Source organism: Neoarius graeffei, chromosome 13 (genome assembly GCF_027579695.1).
Source record: "Neoarius graeffei isolate fNeoGra1 chromosome 13, fNeoGra1.pri, whole genome shotgun sequence".
NCBI classification, from domain to species: domain Eukaryota; kingdom Metazoa; phylum Chordata; class Actinopteri; order Siluriformes; family Ariidae; genus Neoarius; species Neoarius graeffei.
Genome location: NC_083581.1, coordinates 63,904,168 through 63,927,205, shown reverse-complemented (window position 1 = coordinate 63,927,205; position 23,038 = coordinate 63,904,168). Strand labels below are relative to the sequence as shown.

Below are 23,038 nucleotides of genomic sequence, written 5' to 3'. Positions count from 1 at the left end.
AAAAGAGAGGAAGAGACACAAAGAGAATCAGAGTGACTGAAATGGAAACCAAAGATATCGATGGTGTTTTAATGAGCATAATGGAAAATGTGTGATTATTTCTTTGAAATGTAAAACTGTAAACCTTAATAAGGGTGCCGTTCGCACCATGGATAACCAAGAAATCACTCCTCAACTAGCATGAACATTGCTCCAGCTACAGTGGGAGTTTTTGTTCCAGAAGGCTACATATGTACAGTATTAAAGGTTGTTTAATTTTATGTAGGGCAATTACTGCTTCAGGAGAAAACCCAAGATAATTGCTGTGAAAAATGATGGAACGTCCAAATGCACTGCCAGTTTGTTATGCCCAGTCCAGCTTTTATCCAAGCATAAGAATAGGCAGAGGCTTCAAAAGGCTTGGCAGTGGACCTGAAGTCCCAGCCAAACTGGAGAATGGGCCAGCTAGCGTAGCCAGTGCGGTTGGAGCACAGCTGAGTTCAATGTGGACTGAGCAGGGTTTTAGTGAGAAACCCTGGCACAAAACCTACTGTCATGTACTTGCACCTAGAGCAAGGGTATTCAGCTAAACTTGGTGACGATCCAGATACATAAAATTTCTTGCGGATAAGCAACTAACATGACAGAATGGTGACCACAGCTACCATTAGTTACCATTAATAACCATTAACAATCAGTTCATGGCTATAAATAGGAAAATTCAAAGTATGATTTGTTTCGTAGTGGTGCTGCGAATGTTGCCCTTTTTAACGATCAGCTCTGTATAGTTGAGGCATTTGATGCAAGGATAATAAAAATGCACTTCTTTGCCCAGTCTTTTTAAAAAATATTCCGTTTTTGCAGTCACTTTTTGGCTCAGCCTTTGGCTGAAGCCTATAGAGGCGCCTGTGGATGTTTAACCGAGTTTGAGCGTATTTAAGAATGTAATTGGCGTGCCAGCTTCAGGTAGCGATTCCACAGTCACAGTGTGGTGCCACTGTATACTGACTATGTAAGTGTCATGTTACAACCCCGATTCCAAAAAAGTTGGGACAAAGTACAAATTGTAAATAAAAACGGAATGCAATGATGTGGAAGTTTCAAAATTCCATATTTTATTCAGAATAGAACATAGATGACATATCAAATGTTGAAACTGAGAAAATGTATCATTTAAAGAGAAAAATTAGGTGATTTTAAATTTCATGACAACAACACATCTCAAAAAAGTTGGGACAAGGCCATGTTTACCACTGTGAGACATCCCCTTTTCTCTTTACAACAGTCTGTAAACGTCTGGGGACTGAGGAGACAAGTTGCTCAAGTTTAGGGATAGGAATGTTAACCCATTCTTGTCTAATGTAGGATTCTAGTTGCTCAACTGTCTTAGGTCTTTTTTGTCGTATCTTCCGTTTTATGATGCGCCAAATGTTTTCTATGGGTGAAAGATCTGGACTGCAGGCTGGCCAGTTCAGTACCCGGACCCTTCTTCTACACAACCATGATGCTGTAATTGATGCAGTATGTGGTTTGGCATTGTCATGTTGGAAAATGCAAGGTCTTCCCTGAAAGAGACGTCATCTGGATGGGAGCATATGTTGCTCTAGAACCTGGATATACCTTTCAGCATTGATGGTGTCTTTCCAGATGTGTAAGCTGCCCATGCCACGCGCACTAATGCAACCCCATACCATCAGAGATGCAGGCTTCTGAACTGAGCGCTGAGAACAACTTGGGTCGTCCTTCTCCTCTTTAGTCCGAATGACACGGCGTCCCTGATTTCCATAAAGAACTTCAAATTTTGATTCGTCTGACCACAGAACAGTTTTCCACTTTGCCACAGTCCATTTTAAATGAGCCTTGGCCCAGAGAAGACGTCTGCGCTTCTGGATCATGTTTAGATACGGCTTCTTCTTTGAACTATAGAGTTTTAGCTGGCAACGGCGGATGGCACGATGAATTGTGTTCACAGATAATGTTCTCTGGAAATATTCCTGAGCCCATTTTGTGATTTCCAATACAGAAGCATGCCTGTATGTGATGCAGTGCCGTCTAAGGGCCTGAAGATCACGGGCACCCAGTATGGTTTTCCGGCCTTGACCCTTACGCACAGAGATTCTTCCAGATTCTCTGAATCTTTTGATGATATTATGCACTGTAGATGATGATATGTTCAAACTCTTTGCAATTTTACACTGTCGAACTCCTTTCTGATATTGCTCCACTATTTGTCGGTGCAGAATTAGGGGGATTGGTGATCCTCTTCCCATCTTTACTTCTGAGAGCCGCTGCCACTCCAAGATGCTCTTTTTATACCCAGTCATGTTAATGACCTATTGCCAGTTGACCTAATGAGTTGCAGTTTGGTCCTCCAGCTGTTCTTTTTTTGTACCTTTAACTTTTCCAGCCTCTTATTGCCCCTGTCCCAACTTTTTTGAGATGTGTTGCTGTCATGAAATTTCAAATGAGCCAATATTTGGCATGAAATTTCAAAATGTCTCACTTTCGACATTTGATATGTTGTCTATGTTCTATTGTGAATACAATACCAGTTTTTGAGATTTGTAAATTATTGCATTCTGTTTTTATTTACAATTTGTACTTTGTCCCAACTTTTTTGGAATCGGGGTTGTACATAATCTCCACTCGCAACATGATCCTCTGTGGCTGCGTGGTCTTGAGTGCTATCCGGGAAAGGAACAGATTTTATTACGTCGATTCAAATCATGCCATCGACGTATTTCTGAGCGGGCTATTTTTCCTATTTATGTTCCATAGCTTCTATCTCCCAATCAGACAAAGGCTGAGCTCAGACCTGCACAGGTCTCTAGTTTTGTCATGTTGTCAGTTCGCTAATCAGGGGTGGGTTTCCCAAAAGCATTGTAGCACAAAGATCATCGTTAAATGGTAGCACGAGCATCACAATGAACACTCTCTCTCCTAGTTAAGATGCTCTTAGCGTTAAGAGGCTTTTAGGAAACCCACCCCAGACCAGAGAGAATATAAATAAAAAATCAGTTAAAATGCTCCCTTTTCTGAAATAATGTCTCTAGCCTGGTATCTAGTTTCTGGTCTAATGAGCTGCCTTCCGCTAAAACATTGCATGTGACTAGATAATCTGATTGGTCATGTTTATAAATCTAGACTGGATGAATTAAGGACACTTGTTTTACACATTTATCAGCTAAAAAAGTTGGTCAAGTACGTGATACGGGCAGCTGAAATACTTTGCTTGGTTCATGTCTAGACCACAGTCCACCAGTTTTCCACCGCTGACCTAGAGTTTGGAGAAGATTCACTCATTTTCTCCATGAATCAATCGCTCTCTCTCTCTCTCTTCTGAAATGTGTTGACTGCCTGACTGAGGCTGTTACATGGAATTTTCTCTAAGGGGGAAAAAAGTAGAACAAAGAACAAAGTTTGTCTTTCAACTCCACAGCTTCCCTCTCAATCTCTCTTCCGAGCTTCCCTTCTCATCCTTCCTCCCTCCTCCTCCCTCCTCCTCCTCTGCTATTTAACTGTCTCCCTGTACTGCACGACTGTTTAATGGCCCTCCTACGCAAAACTAATGAAGACGTTTCATTGTTGTAGGAAGACTTGAAATAACGGTGGTCAAATGATAACTCTCTTTCTCACCACCCCCATACCAGCTGGCTTGAGCCGAGAGCCAAACCGGGGTTTCAACTGCCCTCTCTCTCTCTTTCTCATTCTCTTTCTCTCTAGCATATGGAATGGTATGAAAGCAGAGCTCTCATCACTTAGCTCTTGAGCCTGCTATTGTCGAATGGAGAATGGACCAGAGATGAACAACAAGCTACTTGATGGGGCTGCCGGAGAGTATGAGGATGTTCGAATGGGTGACCAGGCTTTAGTCATTACCTTGCGTGATTTCTGATATCCAGACAGCGCACGAAAACAACAACACAAGGGGAGGGAAGGAAGAAAACAAAATGTTACCAGAGAAGAAGAAACAGAATGTCAGTACTAATAGAATTCCATGCAAACATCAGACATCAAGCATCGGAAGCAAATGAAGGGATTCAAAAAGAGCATTAAGTAAAAAAATAAAATAAAATAAAATAAATCAGGGAGAATGAACATAAAAAAATTCAGCGTGTTTTGCACCAGTGCACCCACACACTGTTTATATTTGCTTCGTGACACGATGGTGTAGTTAGAGCTCTTTTAGCCGAGCTGGCGAGGCAGTGGAGACTTCTGTAGCAGAATATTTCTCTTGGGATCTGCCTTTCATAACAGGCTCCTTCTGCTCTCTTTGCCCCATTTTTTCCCATCATCCTCTTCCTTTAATAAGATTTTCTGCCTCTGCTGAGGTAACCAAGCACTATTACAAAAACGTAGGACATGCAATTAAAGATACACATCGCTCTATGTACATATGAGTATATGGATCTAATCACAACTTGCCCAGTTCCCCAAGCATTATCTAATTGGAGAAATGGACAAATGTTTAAACGGTTACACCACATGGCTCTCTGTTGGGTTTCAAAGTTTTCTGAGCAAAAAAAAAAAAAATTATACTAAAACAAAGGGAAGAAAAAAAACCAACCCCGACAAAAACTCAGGAAGTGGTTTGTGCGGACGAACGTGAGTGGGTGCACAATTGCGTGCAGAAAGTGCAACAAAGCAGTCATAATATTTGTGCCATTTATACACATACAACAAGACACAAAGGTGCTGCAGGAACACGTTGAAAGCTTCATACACATGCTTCATACCATATAGCATACAAATGCAACCCCAAAAGATGCACCCAAAGTTTCCATACGCCAGGACACTACACAGAGAGCCAGGAGAGAAAATTGGCCCCAGATTTACCCAAATTATCATTCAAGTTTGGGAAGGTATGCTGGATAAGTGCAGCTCGGGGGTAATGTGGGGCCAAGGCTGCCCTCGTTTGGCTCAGCTGCATCAACACAGGAAAACTTTAGTATGGAGTTAGCATGGGGTTAGTATTGTCTTACCGGTGCCTCTCCTCTGACTGAGTCTTTGCCATTAATAGTGAGTTCTCCTTTACGGTTTGCTCGCTCCAGGTTCACTGTGTTCCAAACATTCAGCTTGAGCTTCTCTTTACTCCTGTTGTCACACACATGTATATAAATGCATCAGTTAGTGCACTAATTATGCTTACACCACAGTGCTACTGAATTGTCATATCAGATTAGTCAGAACACCTTGATTTGTTTTCTATAACAGTAGCTCTGACAGTAATTCCGGCTGTAATTCAGAGCACAGGTTTTTATCAATGTGTATCGTTCACTGTTTCTATAGTAACGACTCATTCAGAAGCAGAAGGGCTTGGGCTGTGTCCGAATACTCATACTTCCATGCTATTAGTTAGTGTTGTAGTACTCCAGACCAGTCTCAAGACCACTTTTTGAAGGTCTCAGGAATCACCACATTTTAACTTGGTCTTGGCTTTGGTTTCAGACATACTGTAGAGGACTCAGGATTTTATTTCAAGACTGGTTAAGACCACACCTGTGGGGATTTCACTCAGTTGCCTATGCATTGTCTGATTTATGTGTTAACATCATTACTGTGATTGGATGCAACATTTCTTGGTTCAAATGAGGCCAGTAACTTGACTCATTGCTAATTTGAATTTTTTCTTCCTGTTAATGGCTGTCACCCCGCCCTGCCAACCTTCTCATACACTGGTCTGGACTCGGTCTCACCCTGCCTTGGTCTTGACTTGATCTCAACCCCTCAACATACATGTCAACCTTTGGTCAATCAAACCTGTATAACCAACCTCCAAAATCCGTATTTCCCTTATAAAATCCTTACAAGATGCAAATTAAAATAACTTATCTAAAATTTGAATGATAATTAATAATGATATATCCAAGTTACTTTTTATTCAATATTAATAACAATAAACCTTCAGAATGAATACAAAGCTCCAATGTTTGACAAAAACACAAAGTGTCACTCTAATGTTCTGAATTGTACTCCATGACAGCTTTTTTAGCAGTCTGCACCAATACCTCACGAGGCTGCATGTCACAGCAAGTGTCTGTGTTGATCTTGCCGGAGTGCCCATTCAGAATCTTTTCAGTCGCTAGTGAAAGTCGCTCAGGTGGAAATATGCGTTTCAAACAAAATGTTACTTCCCGGTTGGCGGGATTCTCGCAATGCGGTGTGCGCATGATCAAAAGTGGAACGAAGTCTCGCTACCACAAGATAATGCGCGATTTCATAAGACTCTTTACTGGCTGTTTGTGCTTTCTGTGGTGTACAGTACGTTTGTAAATGTTATGCGTTCTTTTATCATCGTCGGAATTGATTATAGCTCTAAATAAATATTGAATTTTTTTTAAAAGAATCCATATAACTTTATTTGTACACCCGTATACTACGTTTATTGAATCAAATCCGTATAAAATACGGACATTCCGTATAGGTTGACATGTATGCCTCAAAGTCTTGGTCTTCTCTTGGTCTTGATACACTTTGGTCTTGGCCTTGACTTGATCTCAACCCCTCAAAGTCTTGGTCTTGTCCTGGTCTTGATACACTTTGGTCTTGACTTCATCTCAACTCCTCAAAGTCTTTGTCTTGTCTTGGTCTTGATACACTTTGATCTTGGTCTTAACTTAATGTCAACCCCTCAAAGTCTTTGTCTTGTCTTGGTCTTGATACACTTTGGTCTTGGTCTTAACTTAATCTCAACTCCTCAAAGTCTTTGTCTTGCCTTGGTCTTGCTACACTTTAGTCTTGATTTCATCTCAATCCTTCAAAGTCTTTGTCTTGCCTTGGTCTTGCTACACTTTAGTCTTGATTTCATCTCAATCCTTCAAAGTCTTTGTTTTGTCTTGGTCTTGCTACACTTTGGTCTTGACTTCATCTCAACCCCTCAAAGTCTTTGTCTTGTCTTGGTCTTGATAGACTTTGGTCTTGGTCATGACTTGGTCTAGGCTTAAGTGGTCTTGACTACAACACTACTATTAGTACACAAAAAACAGTACGTAGGGTCTCCAAATACTCAGTAGTCATTTTAATATTACCTGGATGATCAACTACATCCATAGTATGCAAACATACCACACTACACTACAATACAAGATCCCATAATTCACCTTCAGCCTCTGAATAACCGAAGAAGAAGAATTCCCCTGGGAAAAATAGAAAGATGAAGGCTGTCCAATGCGAACCCGGTTGTTACAGTGGTGTAGAAATGTATCAGGAACAGTTTAAAGATTTCTGCCATCACACAAATATATGCAGTCCTGTGCAGAAGTCTTAGACACATGTAAAGAAATGCTGGAGGGCAAAGATGCCTTCAAAAAAATTAAATTAAATGTTTCTGCAGTAAAAAAAATACCATAAAGATCAGTCAACAGTAATGCATGAAAAAAGTCAATATTTGGTGTGATGACACTTTGCTTAAAAAAAAAAAATAGTAGTCTCAGGTACAATGAGTGCAGTTCTATAAGGAAATGAGCTGTAGGTTTTACTGAACATCTTGCAGAACCAGCCACAGTTCTTCTGGATACTTTGACTGTCACATTCGCTTCTTCATTTTGCACCAAAACCCAGCAGCCTTCATTATGTTTTCTTTTTTAATCTGAAACGTGGTCTCTTATGTAATATGCTGCTCAGATACAAACTTTTTTTTCCCTGTAACATTTAATTTTGTGCTGCAAAACGAACGTTTGGACTCTAAAAATGTTTTTTGGACTGACTCGATAATGTATTAGTGATAAAATAGAAATCTATAACAAAGGTTGTATGAAAAAAATAGGGTGCCTAAGACTTTTGCACAGTATTGTACATTTTTTAATTTTGTGACACAGTATACATCATCTGTGAACATGAGTCATGGGTCAGAGGACAGGTAAGATAGCAGCGGAGTACGTCTGAATTGTGTCCTTACTACTGACTCGCATTCTCATAGTACATACTACAGTTACAGTCGGGTAGTAGATGCGTAACCGTCATGAGTACGTACTGAGTATTTGGATGCAGGCTTGGTATGGTGGACGATCAACAAACTCTTTGGCTAATAATAAACGGATTAACCAGGTTTGTAGTACTCGAGTCCGATTCGTGCCCTAATTTTAAGGACTTGTGACTTGACTTGGATTTGAGCACTGATGACTCGGACTTGGATGCGGACTTGTGCATTAACAGCATCCGGATGCGTAAATTGCAGAGGTGGACAAAGTACCCAACTTCATTACTTAAGTCAAAGTACAGATCCCACTGGTCAAGTGTGACTCCGATACAAGTGAAAGTTGTCCAGTCAAATTTTTACTTAAGTTAAAGTACTGAAGTATTTGCTTTTAAAAATACTTAAGTATTAAAAGTACATTTTCTCTCAACGCATCGTTGTATTATTGCCACAACGCTTATAATACCTCATGCCTCTGAAGCAACCGACTGGATTATTTTGTGAATTCTCAAAATGAATGTATGCTGTTCATCATGGTGGTTTAACGTTAAGCTAGCTAGTCAGTGAAGCGCCACCTGACATGCTAGCAAACACTTTTCAAACTCAAAATCATATTGGGTAGCTAACGTTACGAGAAAAGAAAGATTTCTACATTGTTTATTTGGCAAGATTATGCTAAAACATATTTCTGAAAGGACTTTAGATAAGTTAACGTTATTCCTGTTAGCATAACTCTGTTTTTACACGCTAACTAACAGTGTCCAAGTTAACTAGCTATGTGCTAACATTAGCCATGGGCAAGGCTACAGCAATTTGGCGGGCAAATCCATAGAAAGTCATTTGACTAACCAGACTGCATAGCTATTGCAATGTTACCGCTAGCTCTAAAAGCACAGACAACTTCATTGCAAGCTTTCTCTTGGAATAAAACGCTGACATAGCTCAATATGCTTCCGCAGGTTGGATGGCGAGTTTTTGTAGGCTGTGATGTGGTTCGTTTTAGGTAAACAAAGCAAATGTTTAAAACTAAATGAATCTTTAATCCTTTCAGAAAACTGAAACATGGGTTCATGGGCCATGAGTGTGTGCATTCCCCAGAAGAACCGCCTCCTTCCATTCTGCCATCAACTGATCGTGTTAAATAATGCTGCTGAGAAATCACTGAACTTGATTTTATACAGTCTATGGATGTGACGTGACCCTAGTGGTTACTCATCGGCTGTTTCAGTGTCACCTGCGAAAAAACCATTCACGTTTTAGAAAAGAAAAGAAATAACATCCACTTTCACAGCTGCTTCATAGCAACAAGTAACAAGGACCTTGATAGAAATGTAGTGGAGTGAAAAATACAATATTTGTCTTTCAAATGTAGTGAAGTTAAAGTCATAAGTTTCCAAAAAACATAAAAAATACTCAAGTAAAGTACAGATACTCAAAAAGTGTACTTAAATACAGTACTCAAGTAAATGTACTTCGGTACTGTCCACCTCTGGTAAATTGGAGACAAGGACTCAGATTTTTTCTTTATTTTTTGTAACATGCCATAATAATTTGGCAGAAGATATGTATATCTACATTAATTTTTATACTATTTTGATGGTAAGATTAACATTTAACATTTCCACTAATTTTTACACTAATTTGCACACAAGTGCCAACAGCACTACAAACCAAATCCAAGTTCCCCGCCATGTAGTTTCATGGTGTCAGAATCAAAGCTTTTGAGATGCATCATGTTTGTGTAACATGGTTATGTTTTTGAAATGCACACAAGTGACATGGATGCTTAACATTAGTGCCGCAAGCCTTTTCGTAAATATTCATGATAGAAGACATCTTTTTTTGTGAATTTATTGTAGGCTATGGTATGGGACATACATCTTCACATTACTCAAAGCTATCAGTGTGTTTCAGACAGTGTGTGTGTGTGTGTGTGTGTGTGTGAGACAGCTGTGTCGTTTGTATCAGACTCGACTCAGATCAATTGTGGACTCGGCTTGACATTTTCTCGACTTGGACTTGACTGAGACTTGAACAGTGGGGACTCAAGGCTGGACTCAGACTCGAGGTTTGGTGACTCGACTACAACACTGTGATTAACAATTGTGTTGTTTTTGAACGAATATTGCAAAAATGTATACACTACCATTCAAAAGTTTGGGGTCACTTTGAAATGTCCTTATTTTTGAAAGAAAAGCACTGTTCTTTTCAATGAAGATCACTTTAAACTAATCAGAAATCCACTCTATACATTGCTAATGTGGTAAATGACTATTCTAGCTAAATTCTACGAAATGTCTGGTTTTTGGTGCAATATCTCCATAGGTGTATAGAGGCCCATTTCCAGCAACTATCACTCCAGTGTTCTAATGGTACAATGTGTTTGCTCATTCAGTACATTTACATGCACATCCAAATCGAGCTGCTGTCGGTAATCGAGCTAAGGGTCCCAGCAGGGGTGCCAGAGAAATCCAATCCTACATGCACACAAGGAAATCGAGCTATTGTGTGAGGTACATTGTGCACCCGAGCCACAGGTGGCGCTACACGCCCCATTGTGTTGGTACACTTCCGGTTGTCGTCATGAAGAAGAGCTATTCAAGAGTATAAACAAAGTTATCAGTTCCGTGTTCACAAGAAGAGTGTTTGTAGTTTGTATGTACGAACAGAAGTGTTCCTAATAAAATGGCCACTAATGCCGCTTTTCCACTACCAACGCGGCTGAGTTGGGCTGAGCCGTGCCGTGCTGAGTTGGGCTGAGTCGAGCTGAGCGGGGCTGTTGGAGTTGCATTTCGACTACAACCGCGCTGAACCGTGCTGGCTGGAAGTGGGTGGACACATTGGGTGGAGTTAGCGAAAGTGGGTGGACGTCACGTGATGTCGTTAGGCGGCGCAAACAGTGACATCAGTGACCTTTTAAGCGGTAGTCTCACAACCTGGAGAGTAAACAATAAACATGGAGGACATGGAGTCGTTAGTGTTGCTGGTCTTGGTGCTGTGGCTTGTTGTCACCGACAACACCAACAGATACTGGCAAGAGCGTATAGATGAGGCGAGGCGCATAAGGCTTCAGAAATTCTCGTAATTCGTAATTATTCTTCTTCCGGGTTTACGGTGTTTACAGATCCCAGCGTGCTCGCGGGGCGTGTGTGGGCATGTGAGGACACTCCTCCTCACCAATCAGAGCACAGGGGAGTGTCTGCTCACGCCCCTAGCCCCACTCGGCTCGGTTTGGCTCGCTTCAGCCCCACTCCAAAACCGTGCGAGTTTTGGGGGCTGAGCAGGGCTGAAGCGAGCTGAGTCGTGCTGTTCTTAGATAGTCGAAACACGAGCCGTGTCGGGCTAAAGTGAGCTGAAGCGAGCTGAAGTGAGCTGAAAAAGGGTAGTGGAAAAGGGCCATATGTTGAAGTTGATCTGAAGTGTCATGCCGACCGAGGCTGTTTTTTTTTTTTTTTCCCGACCGAGGCTGTTTTTTTTTTTTTTTTCCGACCGAGGCTGTTGTGTTTCCCGCTTGTGGTCTCGTCACTCGTCACTTCCGGAAGGGGCAGTGCTGAAGTAAGTAGCTCGACTCCGTAGCTCGATAGGGTATACATGCACTAAGTAGCTCGGCAAAAATCGCATAATCTAGGTCGTTTAGCTCGATTACGAGAAATCAAGTTCGGTTCAATTTCAGCCTCGCTAAGGTGTTTCCATGCCATTTAGAACTTCGATTTCAGTCAAGCTACGGCAGAAATTCGATTTTCTCTATGTGCATGTAAACGCACTGATTGCCTCAGAAGGCTAATGGATGATTAGAAAACCCTTGTACAATCATGTTAGCACAGCTGAAAACAGTTGAGCTCTTTAGAAAAGCTATAGAACTGACCTTCCTTTGAGCAGATTGAGTTTCTGGAGCATCACATTTGTGGGGTCGATTAAATGCTCAAAATGGCCAGAAAAATGTCTCGACTATATTTTCTATTCATTTCACAACTTATGGTGGTAAATAAAAGTGTGACTTTTCATGGAAAACACAAAATTGTCTGGGTGACCCCAAACTTTTGAACGGTAGTCTAATTGTTGATACGATGAAGCTTTCTGAAGAGACGTTTTGTCTGTTTAAGACTCCAGTGTCTGCGCTGTGTAACAGCTACTTTTCCACAATAGGAAAGTCCGCAGGACAGAGAGCTTAGTGAGTTTGGTAAAGGAACGACTGTTGATTGTTGATAGCTCCAAATGTAAATAATAACTGAAGGAAATTTATCTGTCTCGCAGGCTTTCAACAACATTAAAAGTAACTCGATAAAAAACAGAAATAAACTGTATTGTTGTCAAATCCTTGCGGTAGAAAAGGAATACTTCAGACACTTCAGGGAATTCAGCTGTGGGCTGATAACAATCTGCCGCTGATTATTTTCCTATGACAGCTCACCCCTATCGTGTTTTATTTCTTATATATTTCTCAATAATGTTATGCCACAGATACAAGAAGAGGAATCACTCACTGCATATAAAACTACGATGATAAGCACTGAAATCTCAGTGAGTGAGAAAGACAGCCGCGCTTACCTAATGACAGCTGGCCCTTTGCCCAGATCATATCGAAACTCTAGGATGCCATCATTCAGTGCAAGAGAGATGAAATCTCCTTTGCCATCTGTCTTCTGGCCATTGTAGAAGATCATGCCGTTTGAGTCATTAGCCAGCAGGACTACAGTCATGCTGACCTTTTGCCTGTCAATGAATCATACAATTATCCCATTAGAGACTGCATTAGGCTAATGTACATCATGACTAATCATACTGCTGTAATCCTGAAGTGACAGACAGCTGTTACTCTAAAGCATGCGTAAATATGCAGTGATGGTACACAACCATTACCTCAGATCATGACTGTATAAATGGAGGCCCTTCAGCTCGAGGTAGGAGTCGCCACTGAAGAAGGGAATGTAGGCCCCCTTCTTGTCTGATACTGTAAAATAAGTCACATTTTTATAAGACGCAGTGTCCTATAGCAGCTAGTATGTCATGTTTCAAGCCGGCATTTACACACACACACACACACACACACACACACACACACACACGGGAACGAGCTTAGCTCAACAAATTAGAGCAGGCTCACATTTGGCACATTAAAGCCTTTCACTGCACACTGTATTGGATTACAAAAAAGGCTTGAGGATGGAACGCAAAGATTAAAAAATGCCAATTAGGTCCTGTTTGAAACATTTGCTGACTATTGTTCATGGGAGCATAAAAACCCAATGGGACCTACAAGCAAAGAGTGACGTTAAAGCCTTTTTTTGAGGAATCAGCAACAGGAGTTCAGACAAAGGTGAACTCGGAGTGAGCCGTTCGCAGTGGGGCGCCCTCTGCTGGGCCGAGCTTATCCAGCTTACACAGATTATCCGCCTACTGTTTCTCAAATCTAGGTTTCCCGGTCAATAAATGCTGCCATTTCAGAGAGATATAATATTTTTTTCAGCACACACAGGTTAATGATGCACACAAACCCACTGCTGAATGGGTTTGATGTTTGATTGGAGGGACAACCTATAATAGATAGATAAATAAATAAATAAGGGGTGGCACGGTGGTGTAGTGGTTAGCGCTGTCGCCTCACAGCAAGAAGGTCCGGGTTCGAGCCCCGTGGCCGGCGAGGGCCTTTCTGTGCGGAGTTTGCATGTTCTCCCCGTGTCCGCATGGGTTTCCTCCGAGTGCTCCGGTTTCCCCCACAGTCCAAAGACATGCAGGTTAGGTTAACTGGTGACTCTAAATTGACCGTAGGTGTGAATGTGAGTGTGAATGGTTGTCTGTGTCTATGTGTCAGCCCTGTGATGACCTGGCGACTTGTCCAGGGTGTACCCCGCCTTTCGCCCGTAGTCAGCTGGGATAGGCTCCAGCTTGCCTGCGACCCTGTAGAAGGATAAAGCAGATAGAGATAATGAGATGAGATGAGAAATAAATAAATAAATAAATAAATAAATAAATAAATAAATAAATCAGCAGATCAGTGGTTTATAAGACAAACAAACAAACAAACTGGTGGAGCTATAAATGGATTGGCTAAGATTTTTCCCCTTCAGCCATGTATCCTATGGAAGCTCATTTCTGCCCCATATGAAAATCATGTGGGCGGCACGGTGGTGTAGTGGTTAGCGCTGTCGCCTCACAGCAAGAAGGTCCAGGTTCGAGCCCCGTGGCCGGCGAGGGCCTTTCTGTGTGGAGTTTGCATGTTCTCCCTGTGTCCGCGTGGGTTTCCTCCGGGTGCTCCGGTTTCCCCCACAGTCCAAAGACATGCAGGTTAGGTTAACTGGTGACTCTAAATTGACCGTAGGTGTGAATGTGAGTGTGAATGGTTGTCTGTGTCTATGTGTCAGCCCTGTGATGACCTGGCGACTTGTCCAGGGTGTACCCCGCCTTTCGCCCGTAGTCAGCTGGGATAGGCTCCAGCTTGCCTGCGACCCTGTAGAAGGATAAAGCGGCTAGAGATAATGAGATGAGATGAAAATCATGTTACACAATCTTTTTATGTCATGATTTGTGAGTAAATATTGCACAATTGCAACTTTATATCTCATTCTGCTGACTTTGTGCTTCTGCCTAACTCAGCCACACCAACGCTCCATGGATAGCACGCTATCCTGTTCAGCCTAATACTTTCTCCCAGAATGGACAATTCCTGCTGAAATGAATACTTCAGGAATGCTATATTCCTTGTTTACACACTGCTAGGTTTTGTTGTAGTTAGATTTTTGAAAACGGAAACACTAAGTGGCAATCGAGTGATATTAACTAGCAGGAACTACGAGATATGAAGTCAGGATTGTATGTTAGCAACTTGAAACTGAAAGATATTCATTTGTCATGAAAATGTCACAGTTGCATGAAAATAACTCACAACTTGAGAGATAAAACACTCACGGTTGAGTGATAACGCACAATTGCAAGATATAAAGTCACAATTGTGTGACCTTAACTTAAAATTGTCAGAAGTGAAGAGTGATACTGGATTAATTTGCAATTTTGAGATAAATCAGTGCAATATTTTCTCACTTATGGCAGGACACATGGCAATGATCTTTCATGCCACAGGCACCATCGCAGACTTTTAAGGGTTAAAATAATAACACTGTCAGAGGTGCGTCAGGCAGAAATGCCCAGCAGGTGGACCCACCTGTCTCACACCTAGCCCAGCTAGACACCACAGTGAACTAATGCAGCTGGAAAAGGCTTTAAAAAAAAAAACCTGAGACAGGCCCAGACTGGTGTTTAAGGCAAACTACTGTGAGAGTGTGAACTCAGAACACTGATGCTGCATTAATTAACAATTATTTGCTGAAGGTGAAGGAAATATCGGTGAATAATAACTGAGACGAAGTCGAAGTTATTATTCACTGATATTCACTGAGCCTGAGGTGGATGATTGTTTTAATATAAATACACAGGTCTCATCTCATCATTAAAAAAAAAAAAAAACTATTAAAAATAATTTATTTCAAATTTCAAAAGCAGCATGAAAATATAATAAAGGCACGCGCAGACTTGTGTCACTTATCTATGCTGACCCACATAAAATATTTTGTTTTGAAGCAGATAAACTCAACTGGAAAGAACTCACTCAACGCAGACTCTATCACCGACGTCTGCACATCTTCAAATGTAAGAACAACTTACAAATCGTCAAACCTAAAGTTGACTAAATTGAATGAACGTGGTTAAGACACAAGATGGTCTTAGGATGAATTTCACTGTGCTTGAAGTGTGCACGTGACGAATAAAGGTTTCTTCTTAAAAAGATATGAAAGCGAGTTTCGTCTACTAACTGCAAAAACAAATTGAGGAAAACAAAGGATATCGTATCAAGCCATCAAAGAATCTAAAAAGTCTAAAGTCCTTCTTGCACCATATGGCGCATTGGGATGCGCCGATCTCCATTTCTGTAGCCCTCGGCCTTTCACCTATTACATAGCTAGGATTATAGTGGGGGGCTGGTCCTTTGGTAACCACGAGAGTTTGACTCCTCACTCACATCTGCATTGCAGCGTGCCTTGTCAGACGGCAGTAGGTACCATTTTTATGATAGTCTTTGGTATGACCCAACCACAAGTAGAACTCGCGATGTCCTGATCAAGAGGTGGACACGCTAACCACTAGGCCAACTCGCGGTAAATCAAAGAATGGAACAATCTAAGTGATGATATGGGTGGTGTAAGTGGTTAGCACAGTTGCCTCACAGCAAGAAGGTTCTGGGTTCGAACCCAGCGGCCGATAGGGGTCTTTCTGTGTGGAGTTTGCATGTTCTCCCCGTGTCTGCGTGGGTTTCCTCCGGGTGCTCCGGTTTCCCCCACGGGTCAAAGACATGCGGTTAGGTTAATATGGGACGGCCTTGGGCTGAGGTGCCCTTGAGCGAAGCACCGAACTCCCAACTGCTCCCCGGGTGCTGTTAGCATGGCTGCCCACTGCTCTGGGTGTGTGTGTGTGTTCACTGCTTCAGATGGGTTAAATGCAGAGAGGAAATTTCACAAGTGTGTGATGAATAAAGTTGTGCTTTCTTTCTTAATGCATACGATTAAAATGTTTACATTCTTACATTATTATTATAATGTTAATTTTTATCAATTTGTTTCAATTAGTTTAAATATTTTGTTTTTAAACTTTCTCAATCTTGTAACATGTAACTAGTTTTTACAGGACCGCCTTGAAGATCACTTTGGTGAAGAAGCATCCTGTTAAAATATCATTCAATAATTCTGCCTTACTTACGGTGACAAAGTGATTGGCCGCCATTTTGCTAAGTCACTCGAGGTGATTATTGAGAAATAGTCCAAATTTCTCGACCAAGTGTATTTATACTAAATCTCACCATCATCATCATCCTTCAGTATGCATTCACACAGAGGATATTCACTTGCTAACTATAGACAGTATACAGAAACTATCACATATCCCTCACCCTTCTGTCTCTCCTTCTGCCTCACCTACTCACTCCCTCCTGCACTTGACAGTCCCTTATCTCACTGCGCCTTTTTCCACCCAGATACGTTGCCTGGCTGAGTCCCCATTAATCATGACGTGTGTCTGACTGATACAATTACTCATCTCATTGATTTAAGTGATAAAAATGAGTGCACTTTATGTGATGGGTCCGTTCAGCTCATTGATTTCGGTTCACCTCAATTGATTTTAATCACTTGCTAATGAAGACTTGCTTGGTCAAAGGGATACTCTGTGTTAAATAACGTGTGTGTGTGTGTGTGTGTGTGTGTGTGTGTGTGTACATGCAGCCATCCTCCATTTACCCCTGAAATTACATTTGAGCACTCTGATCAGCATGAACTACTAAATTATCATCTCAGAAATGCATGGTGTGTGTGTGTGTGTGTGTGTGTGTGTCCTTACATAGTGACTACATAAAGCCTTGCTTTCACTCAGGCACCCATCAGGGAGGCAGCTATAAACTGTCCCTGCTCACACTTTCACTCCCCAAAATTGTTCTTCAGTCATTTTCTAAACAAACAAAGGCATGCGCCTGAGGTTTCATCAATACTAAATCAATAAGAAGGTTTTAAGAGAAAAGGAGTCACGTACGTTTCCTGCAGTGCTTGCCCTCGCGGCCCATGGGGCACTCGCATCTGAAGCCTCCCTCTGGAAGCACGTGGCACTGAGCGGAAGGGTGGCACGGGTTCGGCTCACACGGGTTGTGCGAATCAGCGCAGGTTGGACCTGGAGAGAAAAATCCATTAAAGGGAACAAAAAAGGGGGAAAATGGTAGCTGGTTACTTTCTCATTGTGCTTGTGCTCCTGACAAAATCCTATTGCTGGCTTTTTGGAGCCGGGACAAGGATTTGCACTGTAATAGAGGTCATTTTCTAATAGGATTGAGAAATATTACAATTCCAGATTAAGCTCTGCATCACCAAAACCCACTTGTGCACTTTTCTTGGCTGGTGAAGTGAAAATGGCTTATGGTTGGCGGTTTTGGCCTGTGTCGGCGACTCATCAGCCTACTTCTACTAACAATTCTTTTTTTTTTTTTTTTGGAGCTGGGAGAGAAGAGTACACTGTGGCCAGCAATCATACTGGAATGAAAACTCCTTCTGGCAACAAGCAGCTCCATCATGAGCAAAAATCCCTTCATCTCACGCCCCTGCTCTTTAAAACATGAAAGTTTAGCCTCCGTATTTATCCCCTGGCCACTTTCTTTTCTATATCCCCTTACTTCAAAGGGGCTTTTATTTCTCTTCACTTCAGCCTTACCTTCGCCTCATCTGGCACAGAAACCGAGTGTGCGATATTGATCTGAATTACTGATGCTCATTCAATAAATTTGGTGAACAGAACAACAAAACAATTTACTGCAGCCAATATGTCTCTAGACTGGAGAAGCTGCAATGTTGGGGGAACAAAATATATAAAAACACCCCTGATGTTAACAAAAGAGAATAATGTAGCGTGTGCTTGGTGGCTGTTATCGCACTAAGGTCTCCGTTTTATCTCTCAGGTCATAGATCATGGAGGTGTGTGCGCGCTATGCTGTCTGCTATTTTTCTTTGCTACCTTTTCTTCGTGGCCCTTATTAGCAGTGAACTAGTGGACCATAACCATTCTGAAAGCACACTAGGGCAAAGGCCATGGAACAGCAGCAACAGCTTTCAGACGCCAAAGAAGCAATTCTCGCCAACGGCCCAATTACCTACTCGGGCTTCTGTAAGGGGAAGGCAAAGAGGAACATACATTTAACACTCCAATAATCATAATAGAACTGCTTTAGAGAGGTATAATTGGGGTATCATTTTACCCACATGCTTAGCTTATTAATGCTAAAGTTTGGACTCGAAACTAAACTAAGGTAATAAGAAATGAAGTATGCCTGCTTATGGAGACCATCATGAGTCGGTTGCCATCTTTTCCCTTCGGGATCGTTTTCCTACATATATCTCGCATGCCCTTTAAAGAAGAAAGCAAACAACCATCCATCTTAACGCATCCTGGCTGATTACGCATTCGCCCCTTCTGCTGTGCTTCATCCTTCATCCATGAGGAGCAGCTCTTCTAGATTCAAATTCGAGATCACAATCCGGATGCAATTGTAAATGGGCCCGCTCACTCATCACGGAGTCAGAGCGCAGGATAACAAAGGAAAGCAGGATAACAAAGAAAAATTGAGAGAGTAGCGATGATAAACTCACCTGAGAAGCCATTAATGCACTTGCAGTGGAACATCTCGGCTCCTTTAGTCTGACAGGAGGCACCGTTTTTGCAGGGGTTGGGAAGACAGGGGTTGTTACCGCATTCCCCGACAGCTGTGCCGTACAGAACGTTGCCCCCTTTCTCTTGAAGGTTGTACACCATGTTGTTGACATCCAGGAGGCGGATACAGCCAATCAGACCGGTAGAGACTGAGGTCCTCTCCTTCACACTAAAAAACAAAAAGCTTATTATGAATCTTTCGCTCATAAATTATATTATTTGGCATGAATCTACTTCTATACACACAGAAAAGACAACAATGTAATTAGACATTGGCAGTAATTTAGTTCTACCACAATAATGCCAGCTTTAATTGAAGGTAGTTGAAAAAAACAGCCTCATATATATATATATATATATATATATATATATATATATATATATATACACACACACTACCGTTCAAAAGTTTGGGGTCACCCAGACAATTTTGTGTTTTCCATGAAAAGTCACACTTTTATTTACCACCATAAGTTGTAAAATGAATAGAAAATATAGTCAAGACATTTTTCTGGCCATTTTGAGCATTTAATCGACCCCACAAATGTGATGCTCCAGAAACTCAATCTGCTCAAAGGAAGGTCAGTTTTATAGCTTCTCTAAAGAGCTCAACTGTTTTCAGCTGTGCTAACATGATTGTACAAGGGTTTTCTAATCATCCATTAGCCTTCTGAGGCAATGAGCAAACACATTGTACCATTAGAACACTGGAGTGAGAGTTGCTGGAAATGGGCCTCTATACACCTATGGAGATATTGCACCAAAAACCAGACATTTGCAGCTAGAATAGTCATTTACCACATTAGCAATGTATAGAGTGGATTTCTGATTAGTTTAAAGTGATCTTCATTGAAAAGAACAGTGCTTTTCTTTCAAAAATAAGGACATTTCAAAGTGACCCCAAACTTTTGAATGGTAGTGTGTGTGTATATATATATATATATATATATATATATATATATAATTTTCACGATGTTTCTTTTTAGTTTTAAGGAGGCAAATCCATTTTGAATCTTGACAAGTCAACAGATTACTCTGTACTTCACTTCCCTCATTTTCCCCCCATTCATTTATTTCCTAATCGATTCCAAATGCAGTGTTGTTCTTTTATGTGTGTGTGTGTGTGGGGGGGGGGGGGGGGGGTAACCCTTAAAGCAACATGTCTTACTCTTGGATCATCTCCTCAGGCACGCCACCGATGAAAAGAAAAGTGTCCAGGTTGAGTCCATCAGTGCCTGTCGGGCTTTGGCCCTCAACAGGCATCTCATTATTGACACTGAGTGAAGCATTGCGTCTGTTACGGATGACCACTAAGTGATGCCAGTGACCAGGTTTCACTGTGACGCTGCTGACCACCGAGCAGGTTCCAGAACCCGTGTTAAACCTGAGAGAGGAGATATGGGTTTGTTAATGGTTTTCAACAGAATCTCATTATTTACATGCCTGGCTACATGTAGTGCAAAATGTTACGCATGCAAGAAGCTGCGATGAATGTCAATGTAGTGTAACTAGTGTACAGATTTGGAGTACATCATTAGTCTGATAATATAACAATGGTACAAACAGTCAGAATGGTACGGAGCCCTGTTCATGACACGAGAAGAAAAAAAAAAGCATCGCTCAACCAGATTTTCATACCAGATGCTCAGATTATGAATTTTGAGTTATACCTACTGCATTACACTACCAAGCCTCCGATATAAACCAAAGTGAAATTGGACCAAGGGATATTACTGTAAATCTGACATGAAATCATGTGCACGCAACCCAGGCAGAAAGCCTTCAAAATGTCCATGATGTTTCTAGGTCTAAAATGTACTGTATATTTGGACCAGAATGACACTACTTTTACTATGGAGGTAATTTAATTTGATGCCTCATTGATTGGTTGGCACCATGCCAAATTCATTTTTGCCACTGTGGCAATTATGTCAGAATATTACTTGCTGATATTCTGTTTCTAACATGGGACCAATTTTAACCTGTACAAAATGTTCCCAACAAAGCTAGAACTGTTGTTGATACAAGACAGTCAGTCATAAAATGTGTTTTTATTCTTTCTAATCTCTGAACATGCAGTGTTGAAAACACGCAGACCAGGACTCAGAATCCGTCAGTACATGTACAATGAACGGACGCTGTTGAGTGTTGACTCATTTCCGGTTCTGGACAGTCACTACACGGTAGTCATTTAAAAGGAGTCCCTGTCTCAAGTCCTCGAGAGCCAGCCTCAGTCCAACACAGTCATAGATGATGTTAAAAATAAATGTGTCCCGTAGGGGTGCTACTGAGTTGATAATTCATTGATAACGGTAGCTACTGGATCAGCCAGTGAAAAGGGTGCAAAATATCGCACGCTTTTCAACACCGCTTTTATGCATCCTGTAAACAGAGCATCTGGTACAAAAATCCCGTGGCGCGACATACTGTACATATAAATCGTGGCCACGTTTTATGAATTCGTCCCCATGATATCTATTCGTTCCCTCATTTGAATAATTCATCATGTTTTACTAATTTGTTCCCTTGTTTTAGTTAAATAGTAGCTGCATTTTACTAATTTGTTCTGAATAGCATAGCCTGCTCTTTATTAATGCATCACTCTCACTTAGGCCACTGTAAACATCCGCATCAGATGGTGTGGACAGTATGAAGCCGCGTGGCCACAGTATAACTAAAACGAGGGAACAAGTAAAACATGGCCATGAATTATTAAAATGAAGGAACAAATAGATATCATGGGAATAAATTAGTACAATGCGGCCACTATATATATCTTTTTGTGTCATGAGCGGGTCTCCGTAGAATGGATCATGTTTACCATGATGGCAATCTATGTAAATTCCTTCTTAAACAATATGTGAGAAATATTAATTAGTTAAAGGGAACACATTAAATATGTTGATAATGAAATTCTTTGGAATGTGCTTACACTGCAAAAAACGATGTCTTAGCAAGTGAAATACCTTGAATATAGTTGAAACGATCTAGCATTTCCTTTTAAAAGAATACAAGACACCAATTCTGAGATTATTAAACCTAGTTCTAGATTGCAACCAACTTATTCCAAGATGTCTTACCAAGTAAAAATATCTGTCTGTGCAGAAAGATAATTTCACTAGTATTAAAGCATATACGCAGAGCCATGGCCTCACTTTCGTTTATAAATGCCTTAAGACCTCAAGAAAGGCACAGGAATAGTTTTAAGCGTTAACAATAAATCTAACATAGTAATTTTTACGATTAAAGTGATTTACATAGGCAGCGGTTTGAGTGAACGACCTTGACGTCCATAACGTCACAGCAGGAAGTCTATCGGTCTCATCGCCATTTCCGCTATACTAAAACACAGAGCTGACTGCAACTCTGATCCTCCATTTTGAGCTAATTTATCGCCATGCCACGCAGATGTGTTGCTGGTGGGTGCAGCAACATGACAGAAGGAGGATTTACGTTGCATTCATGGCCCAAGACTGTTCAAACTGCAAAGATTTGGACGCGTTTTGCGAGAAATTCACGGGCACATTGGGCGCCTACGAAGTGGTCTCTCCTCTGCTCTGCACATTTTACTGAAGACTCGTACGAAACCTCTAATCTGTTGAGGAGTTTTGGCTATAAGCCCGTATTGAAAGAGGGTGCAGTACCAACAATTAAAGAAAAAGAAAACAAGGAAAGGAAAGTGTGGCAGCGGGGGCGTGGTCAAGCGCCGGTCTGTGACAGGAGGGCGGAGTCAGGGAAGGTAAGTGGCAGAATCACTACACCTGATGTCAATTAACCTGTGTTTGTGTGTGTCTTCACAGTGACCGCGCCCTACTTAAGGAGGGAGAGTGAGAGCAGAGGAGCTCATCCTCGAACCAGACGCCGGTCGTGTGTGTGTGTGTGTCTGTTTGGTTCACGAGTTGTTCACTG

At 41.4% G+C, this 23,038-nt stretch overlaps 1 protein-coding gene across 1 annotated transcript in view; it reads right to left on the bottom strand.

The window, feature by feature from the left end:
• The window catches only part of agrn (agrin), a 584,915-nt gene that overhangs the window by 41,057 nt on the left and 520,820 nt on the right, over nucleotides 1-23,038 (bottom strand). Inside the window, exons 25-30 of the mRNA XM_060938311.1 lie at nucleotides 20,298-20,513; nucleotides 19,069-19,298; nucleotides 17,468-17,602; nucleotides 12,755-12,845; nucleotides 12,443-12,607; nucleotides 4,962-5,073 (exon numbers count right to left, since the gene is read on the bottom strand). Coding sequence (XP_060794294.1) covers nucleotides 4,962-5,073; nucleotides 12,443-12,607; nucleotides 12,755-12,845; nucleotides 17,468-17,602; nucleotides 19,069-19,298; nucleotides 20,298-20,513 — 949 coding nt within the window. The remainder of the gene's footprint in view (nucleotides 1-4,961; nucleotides 5,074-12,442; nucleotides 12,608-12,754; nucleotides 12,846-17,467; nucleotides 17,603-19,068; nucleotides 19,299-20,297; nucleotides 20,514-23,038) is intronic.